Source organism: Talpa occidentalis, unplaced genomic scaffold, assembly GCF_014898055.3.
Source record: "Talpa occidentalis isolate TD23 unplaced genomic scaffold, MPIMG_talOcc4v2.1, whole genome shotgun sequence".
Classification (NCBI taxonomy): domain Eukaryota; kingdom Metazoa; phylum Chordata; class Mammalia; order Eulipotyphla; family Talpidae; genus Talpa; species Talpa occidentalis.
In genome coordinates this window covers 102,092,269-102,113,156 of record NW_026555331.1, presented here as the reverse complement: position 1 = coordinate 102,113,156, position 20,888 = coordinate 102,092,269, and the positions used below count along the sequence as shown (strand labels likewise).

The window sequence follows — 20,888 nt, the reverse complement described above, 5'->3', positions numbered from 1 at the left end:
AAAGTATGATCTCTTTATTCAGAGTAAATGTTAAGTATTTAAATTTAATAAATATAGCCAAACAAAACATCACTTACTCCCATGTTGGTGTAGTGCAAAAGATTTAATTTGAAAAATAGACTTAGTAAGGATGGGAAAGGAATTTCAGAGCATGAGGAATGGAAATGGTCACAAAGGAAAAATTGATAGGGTTAAACTCCATAAATATAGATGTTTCATTCATCACAAAACCTCATACAACACATTTAAAGGTAAATGCCAAATAATGATTAAACTGTGAAACAAAAATAAAATCAGAAGAGTATAGTCTTAATATACAAGTAAGAAAGCAGACAATTTGGAAAAGAAGAAATGTCCCTGAAAGCATTCCAGACTACAGTAGGATTTTTTTAATGTAAGTCAGAACAAGAAGATAGAACTGTCTACCTAATTTACCAGAAATTCAAAATGAGGAAACACCTCAGAGATGAACACTCATGTATGCTGCTGAGAAGTGGGAATCTGATACAGCCTTTTTGAAGAAACATCTGATTCTATGAATCAAAAGCCAAGAAGACGTAGAAATCCCACCTCTATATAACCTAAAATAAGGTTATATAGAGTAGTCAAATATCTAAGAATACGAATATTCCCTGTTTTTGTTACACAGCAAGACAGTGAACAAATCTAAAAATTCTGCCTACTTTCCCTCAAATGTTAGATAATTGACTTTAAAAATAAAATTGAGTACTTTCTAGGAAGTTTTTTAAAACTTCTAAGCCAACAGTAGATAAATAAGTAAGCAAATTATAGCATATCCAGAGCATAGACTTTCTTATTCATTAAAATGATGTTTCAGTAGAATTTTTAATAGCATAGAAAATATTTAATGTTAACTAAATAAGCAGAACATAAAACAATGCATGCAGTATGAACTGGATATAGTTGGAGAAAACACTAACTGAAAGCTCTCCAAAATATAAATGACTGCTATTTCTGGGTAGTGAGATAATAGATGACTTCTATTTCCTTATAAATTCCCTGTAATAAACACAATTGGCTTTATCAGAATTTGAAGTGATTTTTAAAAAGAATTTAAGAGTTTTTAACAGAATTTAAAGTGCTTGCTTAAAAAGAGTTTGAAAGTATAAACCTGCTATATACATAGACATCTAATTTCTGGTTTTGTCTTACATGCATTAGCTTTTGAGTAGGAAACTTAAGGAGTCCCTATGAATAAAGTCCATGAGAGTTAATGCATGTAATTTCTGGTAGTTAATTTAGCTGTTTAGAGTTCATTTGTTTTCTTCTGCTTCCCCTCATGTTTTATTTATTTTTTTAAAGATTTATTTATTTATGCATACAAGAACTAGAGTACAGGCCAGAGATGTGGAGGGTGAGAGGATTCACCAGAGACAGAGTGGGGAACAGAACAGGCAGACTGACTGAAATATACTGCTGAGGGGAGCAGGGGGTGAGAGAGGAGAGGTCTGCTGTGCCATGTGGGTTGTTCCCTGCCTGGCCAGGGATCGAACTTGGGCTGCAGAGGCTGCGATAGCTTCACAGTGCTGTGTTTAACCCCTTGCGCCACCAGGAAGGCTCCCCTCCTCCCATATTTTAGATAACTGAGTTTAAAAGCCAAATTGAGCACTTGCTAGGAAGTTTTTGTTCGTGGATTTTTTTTAAATAATAAAATTAAAAAACCCTCCAGACATTGGACTTATTTCCCTCTTAGGGCCCATTCTTGAAAGTGGCGTGGAGTCCAAATCCAGAAGGAGAACCTGCTTGCCAGCCCCGGGCCCCAACACCAGCAACATCAGCCTCTGGAACATCCTAAGAAATAACATCGGGAAGGACCTGTCTAAGGTGGCCATGCCTGTGGAGCTGAATGAACCCCTGAACACGCTGCAGAGACTCTGTGAGGAGCTGGAGTACAGTGAGCTTCTGGACAAGGCCGCACAGATTCCCGACGCCCTGGAAAGGATGGTGAGGATCAGCCACCCTGCTGCGGTACCCCTGAGCTGCCAGGCCATTGGGGTGGCAGAGCTGAGATCTGCGGAGCTGGAGCTCTTGTCTTGTCCCCAGTGGTTGTATTTCTTAAATCTTTTTTTTTTAAGATTTATTTATTTATGCATACAAGAACTGGGGTACAGGGCCTCCCTGGTGGCGCAGCGGTTGAGCGCTGGGTTGCGAAGCTGCCCGCGGCCTCTGCGGCGCCGGTTCGATCCCCGGCTGCTCCCCGGCCACCGGAGGAGGGTCCCACATGGCACGCAGACCTCTCCTGCCGCCCGCTGCTCCCCTCAGCAGTGTACTTCGGTCCTTCTGCCTGCTCTGCTCCCCGCTCTGGCTCTGGTGAATTCTCTCACCCTCCCGTGCTTCTGACTCTACCCAGTGCATGTATAAACAAAACAAACAAACAAATAAATAAATAAATAAAACATGCCTCTATAAAAAAAAAAGAAAAAGAACTGGGGTACAGGCGAGAGGTATGGGGGGGTGAGAGGATTCACCAGAGAGACAGAGTGGGGAACAGAACAGGCAGATTGACTGAAATACACTGCTGAGCAGAGCAGTGGGCGAGTCAGGAGAGGTCTGCTGTGCCATGTGGGTAGCTCCCTGGCTGGGGATCAAACTTGAGTGGCTGCTAATAACTTCATAGATTCCGTCTTAACTCCTTGCACTACCAGGGAGGCCCGACCCAGTGGTTGCATGTCAATCATTTTTTAGACAGCTTCATTTTACAATGATGTCTGGTTCCCTTTTGGCTGTTTTCAGTAGCCTGTTGGATTTTTGAGGAGTTAGAGAGTGGAGGCGGGGGTAGTCCTCTGTGGCAACTGGTGGCTGGGAGTAGTTCTGCTCTGGGTTTTGTGGTTCCTCTTTCTTCAGAATCTCCATGGAATTATTCTGATATGCCTGACTGGGAAACATATCTTGAGGGTTGTCTGCATGTTTATTTTTACTACCCCGGATAGGCAGAATTTAATTTCTCAAGCTAGCTTTTTTTCTCATCCAGGGTAAATTTCCCTTGAGAATGTTTTGTTTATTTTTGGAATTGTCCCATAAACTCCTAGATTTTCAGCAAATATCATTCACAGAAGAGATTTCCGTATCAGTAATTTTCTTCTCGCCCTCCCTTATTTTATAGACTACATCACAAAAATCCTTTTCCACAAACTCATGCTAGAAAAATTCGCCTCTGTTCTCTACTCAGTATCATGTCTAATCAGGTGACAAAGCTTCCATTGTCTTTCAGGGCTGGGGATAGGGGATAACCTGGACAGACTGTGACCAGACAGCCCTGTCTGAGGTCACAGCTGACTTTGTTCTTCAAAATAGAGTGTCTCTTCCTCTTTTTGTTTCCTCATTATAGTACCTGCTCAACAAGGAGGTGCATGTTTTTATGGGGTCCTGAGACAGCAGTGACCTTCCCCAAATGCAGAGTCTCGGTCCTGGGCCTTTGCTGACTGATTGAATTGGAGTTGTCATGGCCCTTCAGCATTATGGACCTAACCATGTCATCCTGTGACTGATGGAGGACTCAAGTGTTTCCAAATCCTAAGCAGTCTGCATTTTAGCCTCATTAAAACTTCATTACTTTAGAGATGTGAAGCTTAAGGGAAAAGCTTAATAGTGACTGAAAGAGACATCCATAGTCATTCCTCACCATCTCCAGAGACTTTTCCCACCGAGGAGACTGTCTTGAAACTAATGGTGATAAGAGTAGCAGAGAAAATCAAGCCATTTTTTTTAATCTTCTTTGTTACTTTTCCTTAGAGAATTTCTGCTGAATGAAAGGAAACAAATATTATAGCTTCTAAGGCAAGTGTGAAGTCTACATTTTGGACTACTCTTTTCTTTAAAGGGAACAACTGACTTTGAGGTTGAAAGTATACTTAAAGGTATTTCATTCTTAGGGCAATTTAGAGACCCCTAGGATGTCAGCTGATTGATTGGTATAATTGACCTTGAGATGAAGTTTGAGGAAAGGTTTCGCAGCCCAGCACAATACCTCGGGGAGAGAAAGTGCAGGGAGAATGGAGGGAGCCTAGTCCTGTGGGTTGTGTTCACGGCTCCTGTGGTTCTGCTTATGCACCTGCCTGGCTTTTCTATCTGTTGCCAACCCAAAAGGAGATGCTTCATTTTCCCATGCCCTTCCCCCTCTTCTTCCCAGCATTTTGAATGACACCAGTTCCTTCTATAAATTTAATTTTTAAAAAAGATTTATTTATTTATGCGTACAAGAACTGGGGCACAGCCCAGAGCCTTGGGGTGGTGAGAAGATTCACCAGAGGCAGACTGACTGAAACACACTGCTGAGGGGAGCAGCGGGCGAGACAGGAGAGGTCTGCTTCACCTTGTGGGTCTCTCCCCAGCTGGCCGGGGATCGAACTCGTGCTACAGAGGCTGTGGATAGCTTCATAGTGCTGTGCTTAACCCCTTTGCGCCACCAGGGAGGCCCCAAATTTCATTATATTTTAAATGTGAAGGCTATTTAGAGTTTATTCAACATTGCGTCTGGGTGGTGTGACCTTGCTGTTGAAGGAACAGTGCCCTCAGTTTTCAAGAACAAAGACTGGGCTGAGCAGGGCAAATTGATTCTTAAAAGCTATCTACTGCTCTCCAGTATACTCAAGTGTGAGAAGGCAGGTGACTTTCTTTTGCTAAGAAAGTTGACTTGTGAACATTTATGAAAAAGCCCTCAACTTTTTTTTCTATATAAGAAATGTCACAATATGTGTTAGGAAGAAAAACCATTCAGACTACTACTCGACATTAGAAGAAAATTTGTTATCATACTTACGTTTAATTTTTGCTCCCCTGCCCACCAAATAAAAAGGGAAAAATAATAATGGGTCTTTTTGGTGCCCCAAAGGGGAAGTGATAAAAATGCAGAGCGCCTCACAGTGAAGGGAATATTTCATGCTCCCATATAGTTTTCCTTCCTTTGTCTTTTCGATTTTTCATTCTTCTCCAGAAAAGCAGAACTTTTTTAAAGGCACTGCATTCTGTCCTGTGGCTCAGGAAATGACTCAGATTTTTCTTTGTTCAAACTGAGTTTTTAGGTTGGTACAGGAGGAAATTGTGGATGGTTAAACTACATATGCTTGTTCCTGAATCTTGTGGGAAGTTTCATATTTTTAATGTTTTTCCTCCTCCTCTTTCCCAAAAGTCTTAGCATTCTCTGGTTTCTTTTCAGGTCATATAAATCTTTCGCCTTTTATCAAAAGCCTTAGCATGACATCAGGATTCTCAGACACTGTCTAGTTTCAAGATCCCAAACTCAGACTCCAGCTCTGAAACAGTTTAGCTCACCATCTTGAAAGCCTCTACCAGCAAGGGCAGCAAAACAAGCAGACAGTTTGAAAATGTCTGGTTCATTTGTCTCTAGGCCAAAGTGAACTTTATTTAAAGCTGCAACTTTAAACTGAAGTTGGTTTGGTTGTTTTTAAGCCCAGAGACACATCTTTGGCTCTCAGAAATAAACCAAAAAGAGAGACGTCAGGCTTTATTTTGTTCATGTCTTTGTTTGTAAAAATAAATGTGTTGGTGACAGAGAATAACAATTTCTTTCCTCCCTCTCCTAGGTGTATGTGGCAGCCTTTGCTGTGTCTGCATATGCTTCTAGCTACTTCCGAGCAGGGAGCAAACCCTTCAATCCGGTTCTTGGAGAAACATATGAGTGTATCCGTGAGGACAAGGGCTTCCGGTATTTTTCAGAACAGGTGGATATAATTCTTTTTGTTTGTTGGGAGAGATTGCTAATGCCTCTCATTAAAAGTGCTTCTGAAATATTTATTTTCCACCTTTCTCGGGCTTCAAAGCAACTGAGATAATTACAGTGCTTTTACACATGAAGGGAGAGGGATCCATTCCCTCTGAAACTTAGCCACCACCCCCATGGGTAAAAAGGTATGAACTGAGCTCCAGCGAAGCTATATGTGTTGACAGAATTCTCTTTAAAGTCAGAAGGAGAGGAATTTTCAAAGCATGAAGCAGCTTCCCAGACTGCGATTTAGGGGTTTACAGTGTGAACCCGGGCTTGTTGACATAATCATACTTGCTCACATGACCCCCATCAGAATGTGCAGCACAAAATCAACGCATTCTTTTTCATTTTGATTTAATGAATTGTCCATTCATGTATTTGTTCATTCAATCCATAAATATTTCCCTAGCATGTGCCAGGTGCCTGACATTGTTCCAGGTGCATGGGTGCTGCAGTGTGGTGGGGGTTCTGGGCAGACAGGAAAGCCTGTCCTCACCTAATGAACCCACATACCTTGTCCTCATGCAACCTGCATTCCCTGAGCTTCTGTGACAATCTTCCCACCTAAGAATGAGCAGAGAATAATAGTTGAGAACAGTCTCTGGAGCCAGAGAGCCTAGCTTCGTGTCTCAGCTCTTAACCCTCAGTAGATTTGGAAGCAAGTTACTTAACCCTTCTGGGCTTCATTTCCCTCTTTAAATCAGAAATGATAAGGTACAGACCTTAGGTGGCTTTGTGACAATTAAATAAAATAGGGGCTACAGAGCGCAGAGCAGTGTCTACGATGTGGTGTGAAGTGTTACATGAGTGTTTACTGTCACTATCAGCATATGGCAGCATAGTTTGCAATGGTGGAATGTTGGTTACATCCAAAATATCTGTCAATAAGGAATTATTTAATTGACTAAGGTGTATAAATACTGAACATAAAAACCAGTCCTCCCCTACCTGGTTAAGGCAGTGACTGAACATATCTCTCCTCTACGTATCTGCATCTCCCTAAATGTCAGCCTGGGAACTTTATACGTGATTGCTTCCAAGCTTTCCTCTCCTCTCAATTGTTAGAAGACCGAGGGAAAGAGGAATGAGTTGCTAATATAGTATTTTCCTTCCTGTTACCTTGCTTCCTTCATTATCAATGGATTTGTATGGAGGCCAGAAAGGAAGGGTGTGGCTAAGATTTATGAAGGTGGTGCTTATCTTAACTGTAAATTACAAGTGTTCTCTGAAATTCAAAGGAAAATGAATACACAATAATCCCAAAGCCCATTTCCAGTAGCTTTTCAATTAGAAACTTAAAATGAGAAATTAAACACTAATATGGGAGAAGGTAGGGGGGTAGGTATTCCTTTAAACCCAAAAGGAATAAGGTAATCTGATTCAAAGTCAACTGGATTATTTAAACCGTAAACCTAAAATGGAAAGAGAATAAATGAAAATATAATTTGGTTACCATGGTATTATATGCACTCATGTGAAAAGATTAAGGCCCAAAATAGCCCCAAACTACAGCAGACAATTGGGACAGAATGAATCTGGACAAGAAAAGAGTAGTAAGGTGAGCTCGTGTAAAGCTAAACTTTGATCCCATGAGCCTCTGTGGGCAGGACCAAATTCAAGATCTGTTGTGTCTCTTCTATAGTTATAGGGAAAAGAGAAAACAGAGCTCCTGGGCACGTGCGCACAGAGATGGAAAAAGCATTACATAACTTAGTCTTTAGTTCCATGAAATGAATCCCAAGGAAAGAAGCAAGAAAGGGGTATGGTTGTTGTTTGTAGCACAGTATGCTGGGTGTAATGTAGGCCTGCTTTCAAATCCTAACCCATCTCATCTTTGTGTGGCCTTATATAAACTATTTAGGCTTTCTAAGCCCCATTGATTCTTTTTTTTTTTTAATATTAAATTTTATTTTTATATTCCCCCATACAATTGCAAACGCCCCATTCTGACCCCAATCCTTCCCCTCCCGCCCCCCACCCCCCAAAAAGTGTCTCTGGTTCATAGTTTTTTGTTGATTTTGATTTTCACTTTCTTATATTCATTTTCCTGGTCCCTTATTTAAGTTTTCTAGATTCCTGCTATGAGTGAGACCATCCGGTATTTTTCTTTTTCTTTTTGGCTTATTTCGCTGAGCATGATCGCTTCCAGCGCCATCCATGTTGCTGCAAATTGCATGTGTTTATCTTTTTTGAACGCTGAGTAATATTCCATGGTATATATGTACCACATCTTCTTGATCCAGTCATCTATTTTTGGGCATTTGGGTTGTTTCCAAAGCTTAGCTATTGTAAACAGTGCTGCTATAAACATAGGAGTGCAGGTGCTCTTTGGAATTGATGTTTCTGTGTCCTTTGGGTAAATACCTAGGAGTGGAATTGCTGGATCATATGGAAGCTCTATGTTTAGTAGGTCCAGAAATCTCCACACAGCTCTCCATAGTGGTTGGACCAGTTTGCACTCCCACCAACAGTGCACAAGAGTTCCTTTTTCTCCACATCCTCGCCAACATTTGTTGTTGCTAGTTTTTTTAATATGTGCCATTCTCACTGGTGTGAGATGGTATCTCAAGGTAGTTTTGATTTGCATTTCCCTGATTACAAGTGATGTTGAACATTTTTTCATATGTCTGCTGGCCATTTGCATTTCCTCTTCAGAGAAGTTTCTTTTTAGCTCTTCTGCCCATTTTTTGACTGGATTATTTTCTTTGTTGTTGCTGAGTCTCATCAGCTCTTTGCAGATTTTTGTGATCAGTCCTTTATCATTAGTGTTGGGTGCAAAAATGTTCTCCCAGTTGGTGGGGTTTCTCTTTGTTTTTGTTATTGTCTCTTTTGCTGTGCAGAAGCTCTTTAATTTGATGTAGTCCCAGCTGTTTATCTTTGCCTTCACTATCACTGCTTTGGGTGATGTGTCTGTAAAGATGTCTTGGATGTGCAAATCCCGTAGTGTTTCGCCTATATTTCCTTCTATGTATTTTATGGTTTCAGGTCTTATGTCTAGTTCTTTAATCCATTTTGAGTTGATTTTTGTGTATGGTGTGAGGTAGTGGTCAAGCTTCATTCTTTTGCATGTAGTGACCCAGTTTTCCCAGCACCATTTATTGAACAAACTTTCTTTGCTCCAATGCATAGTCTTTGCTCCTTTGTCAAAGATTAGTTGACCATAAATCTGTGGGTTTATTTCTGGATTTTCTATTCGATTCCATTGGTCTGTATGTCTGTTCTTGTTCCAATACCATGCAGTTTTGATGATTATGGCTTTGTAGTATAGTTTGAAGTCTGGGAGTGTGATGCCTCCATTTCCTTCTTTTTTTTTCAGTAGAGCTTTGGCTATTCGGGGTTTTTGGTGATTCCATATGAATTTCATCAATAATTGTTCTATTTCTTTGAAGAATGCCATTGAGATTTTGATTGGAATAGCATTGAATCTGTATATTGCTTTTGGTAGGATGGCCATTTTAATAATGTTTATTCTTCCAATCCATGAGCAGGGGATGTCTTTCCATTTCTTTGTGTCTTCTTCTATTTCTTTTAACAGTGTTTTATAGTTTTCTTTGTATAGGTCCTTTACCTCTTTTGTTAGATTTATTCCCAAATATTTGATTTTTTTTTGTTTCGATAATAAAAGGGGTGGTTTTTTTGATTTCTTCTTCTTCAGATTTATTGTTTATGTATAGGAAGGCTACTGACTTTCGCGTGTTGATTTTGTATCCTGCCACTTTACTGAATTGATTGATGAGTTGAATTAGTTTTTCTGTGGAGATTTTGGGGTTCTCTATGTATATTATCATATCATCTGCAAATAGTGATAGTTTGACTTCTTCTTTTCCTATTTGGATTCCTTGGATGTCTTTCTCTTGTCTTATTGCTCTGGCTAGGACTTCCAGTATTATATTGAAAAGCAGTGGTGAGAGTGGACATCCTTGTCTTGTTCCAGATCTTAATGGAATTGCTTTCAGCTTTTCACCATTGAGAATGATACTGGCTGTTGGCTTCTCATAGATGGCCTTTATGATGTTGAGGTATGTTCCTTGTATCCCAAGAATTTCAAGGGCTTTTATCATGAATGGGTGTTGCACTTTGTCGAAAGCTTTCTCAGCATCTATTGATATTATCATATGGTTTTTATATTTCTTTTTGTTGATGTGTTGGATAACGTTGATTGATTTTCGGATGTTAAACCATCCTTGTGCCCCTGGAATGAATCCAACTTGGTCGTGGTGAATTATCTTATGGATACATTGTTGGATTCTGATAGCTAAAATTTTATTGAGGATTTTTGCATCAGTGTTCATTAGGGAGATTGGCCTATAGTTTTCCTTTTTTGTGTTGTCCTTATTCGGTTTTGGTATTAGTGTAATATTGGCTTCATAGAACGTGTTTGGTATTGTCCCTTCCTTCTCAATTTTTTGGAAGAGTTTGTGAAGGATAGGCACTAATTCGTCTCTGAATGTTTGGTAGAATTCATTTGTAAATCCATCAGGTCCTGGGCTTTTGTTTTTGGGGAGGTTTTTAATTACCATTTCAATTTCGCTGCTTGTAATTGGTCTGTTTAGGTGTTCTATTTCTTCTTTATCTAGCTTTGGGTGATTGTAGAGTTGTAGGAATTTGTCCATCTCCTCTAGATTGTTGAACTTGTTTCCATATAACTGTTCATAGTAGTTACTGATTATTCTTTTGATTTCTGCTGTGTCCGTTGTGATTTCTCCTCTTTCATTTATGATCCTGTGTATTTGTGCTTTCTCCCTTTTTTCCTTTGTGAGCCTGGCTAGGGGTTTGTCTATTTTATTGATTTTTTCAAAGAACCAGCTCTTGGTTTCATTGATCTTTTGGATTGTTTTTTTAGTTTCAATTTCATTTATTTCTGCTTTGGTTTTTATTATTTCTTTTCTTCTACTGGTTTTGGGGTTTTTTTGTTGTTCTTTTTCTAGATCTTTGAGCTTCGAGATTAGGTTGTTTCTTTGAGTTCTTTCTTGTTTTTTGATGTGAGCTTCTATTGCTATATATTTTCCTCTTATTACTGCTTTTGCTGCATCCCATACATTTAGGATATTGGTGTCCTCCTTGTCATTCAATTCAAAGAATTTTTTAATTTCTTCTTTGATCTCCTCGTTAGTCCAGTGGTCTTCCAGTAGTGTGGCTTTTAATCTCCATGAGGTAGGATAGTTCCTTGCCTTCTTTTTATGATTTATTTCTAGTTTGATGCCTTCGTGGTCAGAAAAGATGGTTGGTATGATTTCAATCTTGGTGTATCTGTTGATGTTTGTCTTGTGCCCCAGTATGTGATCGATCCTGGAGAATGATCCGTGTGCGCTTGAGAAAAATGTGTACTCCGTTTTTTTGGGGTTTAGTGTTCTATAGATGTCTGTTAAGCCCAAATGCTCTAGGTCCTTATTTAGAGCTTTAGTTTCTTTACTTATTTTTTGTCTTGTTGATCTATCCATTGTTGATAGTGGTGTGTTGAAGTCTCCCACTATGTATGTGTTTTCTCTGATGTCTGTTTTCAGAGAGGACAACAGTTGTCTGATATATTTTGGTGCTCTTTCGTTTGGTGAGTATATGTTAATGAGTGTTATTTCTTCTTGAAGTATTGTCCCCTTAATCATAATGTAGTGACCATTGGGGTCTCTTTTTATTTTTTTGAGTTTGAAGTCTGTTTTATCTGATATAAGTATAGCTGTTCCTGCTTTCTTTTTTGGTCCATTTGCTTGTAGGATTGTTTTCCATCCTTTGACTTTGAGCCTATTTTTATCTTTTGTAGCTAAATGTGTTTCCTGGAGACAGCAAAAGGTTGGGTTTTGTTTCTTAATCCAGGCTGCAACTCTGTGTCTTTTTATTGAAGAGTTTAGTCCATTTACATTTAGAGTTAATATTGATATGTTAGCATCTGTATTTGCCATTATGTTTGTCTTTCCTTTGATTTTATTTATTTATTCTTTTAATAACTTTTTTTTTTTTGGTCTTCTTTTGTTGTTATTCGTCCCTCTGAGGTTCTGGCTTTAGGATTCCTTGTAGTATTTTTTGGAGTGGGGGTTTAGTCGCAATGAAATTCCGGAGTTTCTCTTTGTCTGGGAAGGTCCATATTCTTTCTTCATGGAGGAAAGAGAGCTTTGCGGGATAGAGTATTCTTGGTTGGCATCTGTTTTCTTGGAGTCTGTTGACTATGTCCCTCCACTCTCTCCTTGCCCGTAGTGTTTCTTCAGAGAAGTCTGATGTCAGCCTGATTGGTTTTCCTTTGAATGTTATCTGTTTCTTCGCTCTTGTCAGGTTCATTATTTTTTCCTTGTCCTGGATTCTTGGGAGCTTTACTATTATGTGTCTTGCTGTGTTTTTCCTTTCGTCGTGGAAGTTTGGTGTTCTTCTTGCTTCTTGTATATCAATTTTCAGCTCCTTCTTCGCCTTTGGGAAGTTCTCTTCAATTATCTCTTTGAATATTTTCTCCGTTCCTACATCTCTCTCCTCTCCTTCTGGTATTCCTATAACTCTTATATTTCCTTTCCTCATGGAGTCAGATAGTTCCCGAAGTCTTTCTTCATTCTTTTTCCTTCGTACTTCTCTTTCCTTTTCTGTTTTGGTTCTTTTTATTTGTGTCTTCAACATTACTTATTCGTTCTTCCATTTCATCTATTCTGCTTTCATTGCTTTTCCCAGAGTTCTTTAGTTCCTCCATTAATTCTTTGATCTCCTGCATTTCTCTTACTTCCCTCTTTAGGGACTCAATTTCCTTCTTCTGATCTATCACTTTTTTAATCATGGCAATTTAAATTCTCTTTCTGGAAGGCTCAGAAGTTCTTCCAAGTTGCTGTCGTTGCAATCTGGGGAGTGGTTTTCTTTTTGTGGTGTGCTTCTTTCCTGAGGAGTTGTTAGGTTGCGTGTGGTTCTTCTACTCCCTACTGTCTGTTTTCTAATTTGTCGTATGCGTTGGGACACTGTGTTGCTCGGACTGACTGACATCTTGGGTGAACTTCTCCGCTCCCCTCTGGCTCTTCCAGGAGCCATCTCTGTCTTCTGGGGGAGCTTTCTGCTGGTTTTAGGCAGTTTTTACTGAAGAAATGTTCCTGTTCTCAAATGGCGAAGCGGGATGCAGTCCCTGCGCCTCCGGTTTCAGGCACACTCTTCTGCGCACCCGGTCTGCCCCGGACGTGGGTGCCTGCTCCCTCTGTGGGCTCAGACTGCTGGTCGGAAGGGGCCTGGCGTGGAATAACTTCCCGGCTGGCCACTGGGTCCTCCAGAAGCCTTCTGCCCTTTTCAAGCAGTCTTAAGAAATTTCCTGTTTTATGGGGTGTTAGTGACTTTTTTTTCCTGGTCGCTAGGTGGCGCCAGAGATCTCTCCTATTGTCCTTGGGGGGCTGTTTTTCGCCTCCCCCCACCCCGTGGGACAGGGAACAGAGTGGGAATGGTAGGGTACACCTCAACAGCTTTGGGGTGCTGTGTCTGCCTTGTGCCCCACCGTCGTGGAGAACCCACGCCCCGAATTTTCGTGCCCCGGGTCTCAGTTCAAAGCCCTCAGTTCCAGGACGCGGGCTGTAGCCCAGTTCAGTGGCGCGGGAAGGGCGCCTTTTGCACAGCTCCCGTGCCTGGGCGCCTGGTTCCTGCTTACTCAGGGAGGGACCTTCACCTCAGTGAGGACCTCCGCGCGTCTCCCCACAAGCCTAGGTCGTCTCCCCGCAAGCCTAGGTCGCAGACGCGGGGACCTGGGCAGCCGCGATCCAGGTCTGCACTTGCTTTTCAAGCGCGCGCCGAGTGCGCCGCTTTTCCCGCGCCAGCTTACCGGCAGCCCGGGCTGTGTGCGCGTCTCCCGGGGTCTTTGTTCTTCTCTAATGGCGCCCGGAGCCTTTCGCTCACCGCCGCGGTGGATCCTGCAGGGTTCGCCTCAGCTCCCGTTCACGGGGTGTGGTGGCTGCAATAGTTCCTTTCCACTCACAGTCCCGCTTGCTGTGTCGTTTGTTCTTGTGGGCCGTTTTGGTTTGTTGTTTCCTCCTCTCTGCCGGTCGGAGAGTGCCGCCTCTGTGGGCGGGGGAGGGGAGCAGGGTTCTGCGCTTCCCTCCCTTCTAGTCCTCTTTTATGGCCACTTTCTTCTTCGGGTAGTTTGCTGGCGTCACCCCTTTATCTTCCGTGTCCCAGTTCTCACTGGGACCTGCCGCTTTTCCTCCCTATTAACTTTTTTTAATGGGAGATCTTACTCACAGCGTCTCCTCGCCGCCATGTTGCTCCGCCCTCTCCCCCCATTGATTCTTTATCTGTAAAACAGCTATGATGATACTTAGCTTCTAGATTATAGTAAGGTTTAAGTGAGCTAATACGCTGATACATAAAATATCTGTACCAAGCATAGTAAAATTTCAGCGCATAGTTTTTGCTGTTACATTTAGAGGCAACTTTTAAAATGTTTTTTAATATCGACTGTTACAAAAAGTACGAGGAGTGTGCAAATAAGATAGACGCTCTCTACACTACTCATTCAAATGTTTTGCAGGGGCAATCAGCTAGTAATAGAAAAGTCAGTTGTCAGTCAATCAGGATTCCTCATAACTGGCTTTACCTTGATAATATCAGCAGTCCTAATCATGATGGAGCTGCTTCATCTATCTCTCTGGAATTTAGTGTTATGACCTCAGTTTGTTCTTTTAAGATACTCCAGAATAGGTGACACTCTGGGATAGATTCACACTAGCTAAGCTTATAAGAGATCGATGTGCAAACTAGAAAGCAATCATGCATTTACTGTGAAAAGGAGACCTGCTGCAGGAAATTGGACAGCAGGACCGGGCGTGCTTCCCCATAGACAATTACTTGGAAAGCCAAATTATAATCATCAGGTGAGTCTAGAATGAGAAGGAGAGGTGACTGCTTAATTAGCTGTGTCAGGCTGCGCACTGATGCAGGAATAGAAAGGGTTTTGGCCAGGTCCCCGTCCCTTTTTGCTAGCTAGCAAGCGACATATTAAATCAGCCTCCCCCATGCTCTGTGGCCTTTGTTTATGTGACCAGCTGACTTATTGTGCACCAAATCCTTCTAATCTAGCACATTTGAAGGGAGTGCCAGAGCATTTGTTCCATTTCCTGCTGGTACCTGCTGGTACTGTTCTTTCTGTTTTGGCCAGGAGTGGGTGGTACAGGGCGACTGTCTGCCTTTATAAAAACAGTATGACTCTTTGTCCATTATGTGTAGGTGATGTACTTTAGCTTTCAGACTTCAGTGGCTCCTTCACACGCTGTGCCCTCCAATGAACATTTTTGGGGTGGAATTTTATTCTAAGAAGGGCATTGGTGGAAATCCTATCGCTAAGCAAAAGCTCCTGGAAAGAAACAAGGGTCACTTGGCTTTTCTGCTGTGTTTTCTAGACAGCAGAAATTGAATGATTTTAAAAGCAGTCTGTCCCTTTCCTCCAAACCCCTGGGTTTTGTTGCTGTTGGATTGATGGGTATGTACAAGTTCAAGGTGGTGAGCAGCACAGAAGGTTGAGGTAGTTGCTACACCACAGAGTTAGCTACCTCCCAACTTACCTCTTCATAGTGTGTCTCATTGAAAAGACCAGAAAACACATTATCAAACTAGAGGTCAGAACCCAGAGAGAGCGTTTGCTGTTCAAATTTTCCTCATAACAATCAAGTGTTAGGTTTTTGCTTTCAAAATTGTGCAGGTTCATATTTGAGCTTTAAAATGCCCCCTTGTGTGGCAGGGGAGGTGAGGATCAATTACTGGGGAGGAAACTGAGACCTAGTGCATTGGGGTTTCCAGCACCCCTCATCTAGCACCCTCTCTTTCCATGCTAGCAGCCCCTCTCCCTCACCTTTATTTAGGGGGTCTCTTGTGTGGATTTAGTGATTGTGCTCAGAGCTGCAGGAGCCTTTGACTGCCCATGTGATGTGTCAATGGGACTTTGCCTGTTGTCACCTAAACCTTTCATCTTGCACATGTGTGTAGGACTTTGTTCTGAACACCTGCTGTGGGCTGCGGAGTGGCCTTTGTGAACGAGGAGCCTTCAGGAGCAAATCATAAACATCCCTGCCATGCTGCTGTCATGTGTTCCAGTCCCCTGTTTGTGCCACCTCCTCAGGGGAGGAGTTTCCTTTATGCCAAGAAATCTGATTCAGTCTTGGCTTTCCACATAAGCCCAGAAAGGGGGGAATTCAGAAAGAAAGGACTTCCTCTCTCTCCTGAGGGACTGAGTATCCTGCTGGCAGGCTCTTTCTTTTCAACTCCTCCTGCTGCACAGCACATCACTGACCGCTGGGGTGGAGCTTCATCAGGGACCACATGGGTCAGAAGATTCATTTCAGTTAGATTTGCTTTCCCTTTCCTCTGGGAAAGACTTGGTGTCTAAAGATTTGCTGTCTAAAATGCAATTAAGCTATTACTTAAAAATGGCTTTTCCTTATCACCTGAAATGTCCATGATCAGAACACTGTTCTAGTCATTTTAACATTTACCTGCCCAGCCTCATTCTGTTGAGTTTGTATCAGAAAGCCTGAATGGAGTTATTGAAGTCACTAAAATGTACGCGATGCAGATGATGCCATTTTCCTTTACTTTACTGACTTACCCTTCTTGCTGTTCTGTTACTCATCTGGAGAACTCTGAACATGCATTCCTGAGCAGACTTGTAAATACCACACCTATCATATCACTTCTCTGTTTGCATACTCATGTCACCTCTCTGAATAGTTCTTTTATCTGCTAGTAGACAGACTTGTTTACTACTGGTTAGAGTGGCAACTTATTTAAAGACATTATCAGAGGGGAAAATCCAAGCTGTTCAACTAAATCAATAGAAGCCATTGCTTCTCCATTTCTAGGTTAAGTCATCATTTAATGTGTTTTAGTTGTAATTTTTTTTTGCAAGAAGCCATGTATTTATCAAATCAGTATAAGTCAGAACATGGGGGAAAGAAGTTAATTTACAGTTGTCTTCTCCCCAAAATCAGGCCAGTATCCTTGGCATCCTCCTGAATAGTTCTTTCTCTCTACATCCTGTCCATCAGCAAATTTTGGGATCTGCCTTCAGAAACCTTCCTTCCAAAGCTCTCTGTTTTCACTATCTCCCTGATTGCTGCTGGCCACCAAACCCAAGCCACAAAATCATTGACTGGGATTTTTGCAACAGACTCCTTAACCCATCCCATTTCCATAGCTAATTCTTCACCCAGGAACCAGAGTGATTGCTTTGAACAGGACCCCTATCTGCTCTCTACCCTCTAAGATGCCTCATGGGACTTGAAATAAAATCCTAAATCCTGGTCATGGTGCACAAGGCCCTCCAAGAAACTACTGATTTTATTTCTCCTAAAACATACTGAGCATTTGCCAGCCCTGGGAAATGACTGTATTATCTGCCTGGGATATATGTGGCCCAGATACCTGCATGGTTAAGCTGGCTTATTTCTCTCAAACTCAGAAGTTTCCATTATAGAGTCAAGCCCCTCCTGTCCTGTCTGGAATAACACTACAACTCACCATTCCCTCGTCCTCACTCCTTGCTTTATTTTCCTTAATATGTGTTACTGCTGCTGAATTACATACTTGTCCGTTGTCTGTGTCACCCACTTCAACACTAAAATATAAGCTCCATGAGGGTAAAGAGTTTCGTTTCTTTTGTTTCTTACTGCATACCCAGTGATTAGGACACATCATAGGCAATCAGTAATTGTTTAATAAATGCCATGGCAAGAATGGCCATGTGGGCCCCTCCCTGAGTGATTTTTCACTTGGTACCCGTTTCTTTTTCACAAGCTGCCTGACAAGGTTGGAGGCAAATCAGGAACTAGGGGGACTATAAGGTGATGTTTCTGGACCGCTGCACAAGTGATACATCAAAGGACTGTTTTCTAAATCCAAACAAAAACTTACAAAATATAAAAAAGGGGTCAGGTCAAGCTGAAACTCAAAATGTCTTTTTTCTGTTTGGGGTAGGATGTAGCACAATGAGAATCTTAGCCAAATCCCACACTGACAAAGATGCCTTAATCCACCTCATTTCCATAGCCAGTTCCTCACTCAGGAACCAGAGTGATTGCTTTGAACAGGACCCCTATCTGCTCGCTACCCTCTAAGATTGTGCTTTTTATTAAAAATTCTGGTAGATTTTAAAGAGATGGCATCAACTTATATTATATGATTAACATGAATTACCCCTTTCCACAGGCATTGGAATTCATCAAAGCCTTAGAATAATTGTTTCTAGTAAGCTGATGTCCACTGCCACCTCTGATGCTGAGATTTAAAGACTTCTAGAACAGATGTTAGAATGAGAGCATTTCAAAGCCAGACGGATCTTCGACCTCATTTTACAAAGAAATAAATCAGAACCAGAGAGGTAGAAAAGCCAAACTCAAAGATTCCTTCTCTAAATATCCAGCAGATGGGACCTTAATGATGAATCAAGCTTTAGGGAGGGAGAAGAACCCAATTCTAGAGTAGCCACAGAGAGGCTGCAGGGAAATGTAGAAAAGAGTATAGGATTCAAAATCAGAAAACCTTGTGTTTAAATACTGCCGTCACTAATTAACTTTGTAGCATTGAACAGGTTCTTTGCGGGATAGAAACCATTACCTAATATATAAAATAAGGACTATGAAGACACATGGTTACCATGAGAACTGGGCAGAAATACCACTCATGAAAAAAGCTAAACTTTAGCCCTGGCCTACTCCATGCTAGCATATGATTCCTCTCACTGTACATGTATCATCTTTGTTTTAGTTTGCAAATTAGTGGTCTTAATCTTACTCCAAAGATGAAATAACAGAAGTCCAGAGGGTTTAAAGACTTGCTAAAGGGGGAAACACATGGAGAAGAAAGGCTCACTTGCTTCTTGGCTTTAGATTTGCACCAGGGATTTGGGAGATTTGGAGGAATCAAGTGGAGGAGAGACATGGGTAGACAGACATGGGTGAGAGACCTTGCAGAGGCTGCCAAGGGTGACCATTATCTTGATTTGTACTTTGAATTTGTGCCTTTCATCCCAGACTTACCTGGCCCCCGCTACCCCATTCCCATGGTTCCCCACTGAAGGTACCTTAGACCTGTGGCAAGCTTTTGGGCCTCAGCGGCTTCGGGCCAACCCTGTTTGGCTGGATATTTACCCATAAGGGGATGGTAACTCAGGGTGATTTTTTTTTATTGGGAAACTATTATTCCTTCATCTCTTCTCTCTCTCTCTCTGTGCATATTATCCTATTAAAAAACAACTTGCTCAAGATCATAAAGCCAGTAGTTGACATTGCAAGGTAAGGGCCTAGATGTGTGGGATTCCAAAAGCTCTCCATTATTCTGTGACACTTTAAAAACACATTAGCACCTTTAGAAATGTTTCGTGAAAGGAAAACAACATTGTAAGGAAAACCAGTCATCAACTTTTATTTATAAGGCATCAATATAATTTCCCTGGGAAGCTTTATAAATTTAAAAGCAACATGGACCAAATGAATCATTCCCAAAAGCCTCTTTAAGTCAGAAAAAAAGCAAAATCATTAATATTTGAGTGTTGAGATTTATTCGTTCACAAAACATCCTTTGAGTCCATCTAAGGCACTCTGCTAAGCAATGATTCATTAATCTGACACAATAGTCTTAAAAAGTCAAAGCAGCATTTTTATAGGAGATATATTTTATGGCATAATAGGGCTTCTCTTGTGATCATATGGGCAGCGTATTTATCCTGTTTATGGAACTTAAAATTATTACAGAAGAGGTTTGTAGTTCTATAATACCATATTTTGCTTTGACGTTTACAGTTGGCCACGCCTCTAAAAAATGCTAAATTAATTCAAACCTATGATTCCTACTTTGTTTGGTTGCAGATGGACAAGATCTAATTTCCAATAATCCACTTTAAAATATACCAACATTGTGGGGATGGGCCACCCCAGAGCTTCCCTCCCCAGTCTTCTGTGGGACTGGCAGGGTGGGGCAGGTGATACCCTCTTGATTTGGCTTAGTGGTATATGACCCAAAGGTTTGAAAGTCAACTCCTGGGTTCTCATTGTGAGCTGGTGGAGTTTAAGTGGATGTGTAGAAAATGCAGCATTTTGTGATATAAACCATCTTCAAGGGGTTGGATTTTAAAAAGAAAGCAGAATTGCATTTTTAAAAGTTCAGTTTCTAAATCAGTGCTTGAGGTGCAAATTTCCCTTGAAAAATCCCTTAGACACTGGGAGAGGCTATATCCTTAAGAGGCACACACCCAAGGGATGCAAATTTACCTTTCACACCTCATAATGGATTGGGGTTTATGCTCTTTGAGAGCTGAGAGCTACTCTCACTATTTAAATCTTTGTCTCTACTACCAGGGTGGTACAGTTGAAACCCCATGGGTTAAATGTGTATGTAGCATGAGTCTAGAGGAGACACACACAGGCTGTTTTCAATACATGTTCCCCACTAAGGCAGAGGGTCCAGGCAAGACAAGTGGCTGAGGATTTGTCTCCCACTGCTCCCCTCCCAACATGCTTGTTCACCTCATGCAGTGCTCTATATTGAGTTCTTGGTAATATATATCTGAAAACAGGGTGCAGCTGCCTCAAACAAATTTCTGAACTTTGAAAACCATTGATGTAAACCAAAAGTTACCTCTAAATCTTCACTTTCAGTGTGTTTGGTAAATGTTACTTAATCTTTCTGGTTTCATTCTCCTCATTTGTAATACGTAAGTTTTGGGCTAGGTGCTCTAAATATAAGTTACCTTTGCTAGGAACCAGCTAAGTCAGAGAAATTTCTGGAAGCACCGCCACCAGCATTACTCTGGTTTCACTACTACTGAATTATAATAACAAAACATACTGCTCACTGAGATAATGAGGAAATCTAAGGAGCCATTTTCTTTTTAGCTTCCTCATTAGTGAATAAAACCCAGTGTCCAAAGGCAAAAGAAAGCCCCCTGTTACCGGAGATCACTTTTCTAGAAAACAGTTTGTATGTTTACTCAAGATATTTTTATCCTGAAAAAAAAAATGATTTTTTTTTCAGTTCACTAATATTTCTTCAATAATTGTTTGCTAGTTCTTTTTAATAGAAACATCACTCTTTTTAAAAATTAGCTCAGATTGGCCTTCCTATAGGTGATTTGAAGAGCTGGACTGTATGACACAGAGTTTTCAGAAGAGTCAAATCTGCTGAACCAAAGAGTAGCATTTAAAAATATTTT

At 41.1% G+C, this 20,888-nt stretch overlaps 1 protein-coding gene across 6 annotated transcripts in view; it reads left to right on the top strand.

The window, feature by feature from the left end:
* OSBPL3 (oxysterol binding protein like 3) overlaps window positions 1–20,888 on the top strand; it is a 183,740-nt gene that overhangs the window by 143,042 nt on the left and 19,810 nt on the right. For all 6 annotated transcript variants that reach the window (XM_054692428.1, XM_037509403.2, XM_037509385.2 and 3 more), the window contains 2 exons: window positions 1,715–1,965; window positions 5,565–5,702. In XM_054692428.1, the coding sequence (XP_054548403.1) occupies window positions 1,715–1,965; window positions 5,565–5,702 (389 nt within the window). The remainder of the gene's footprint in view (window positions 1–1,714; window positions 1,966–5,564; window positions 5,703–20,888) is intronic.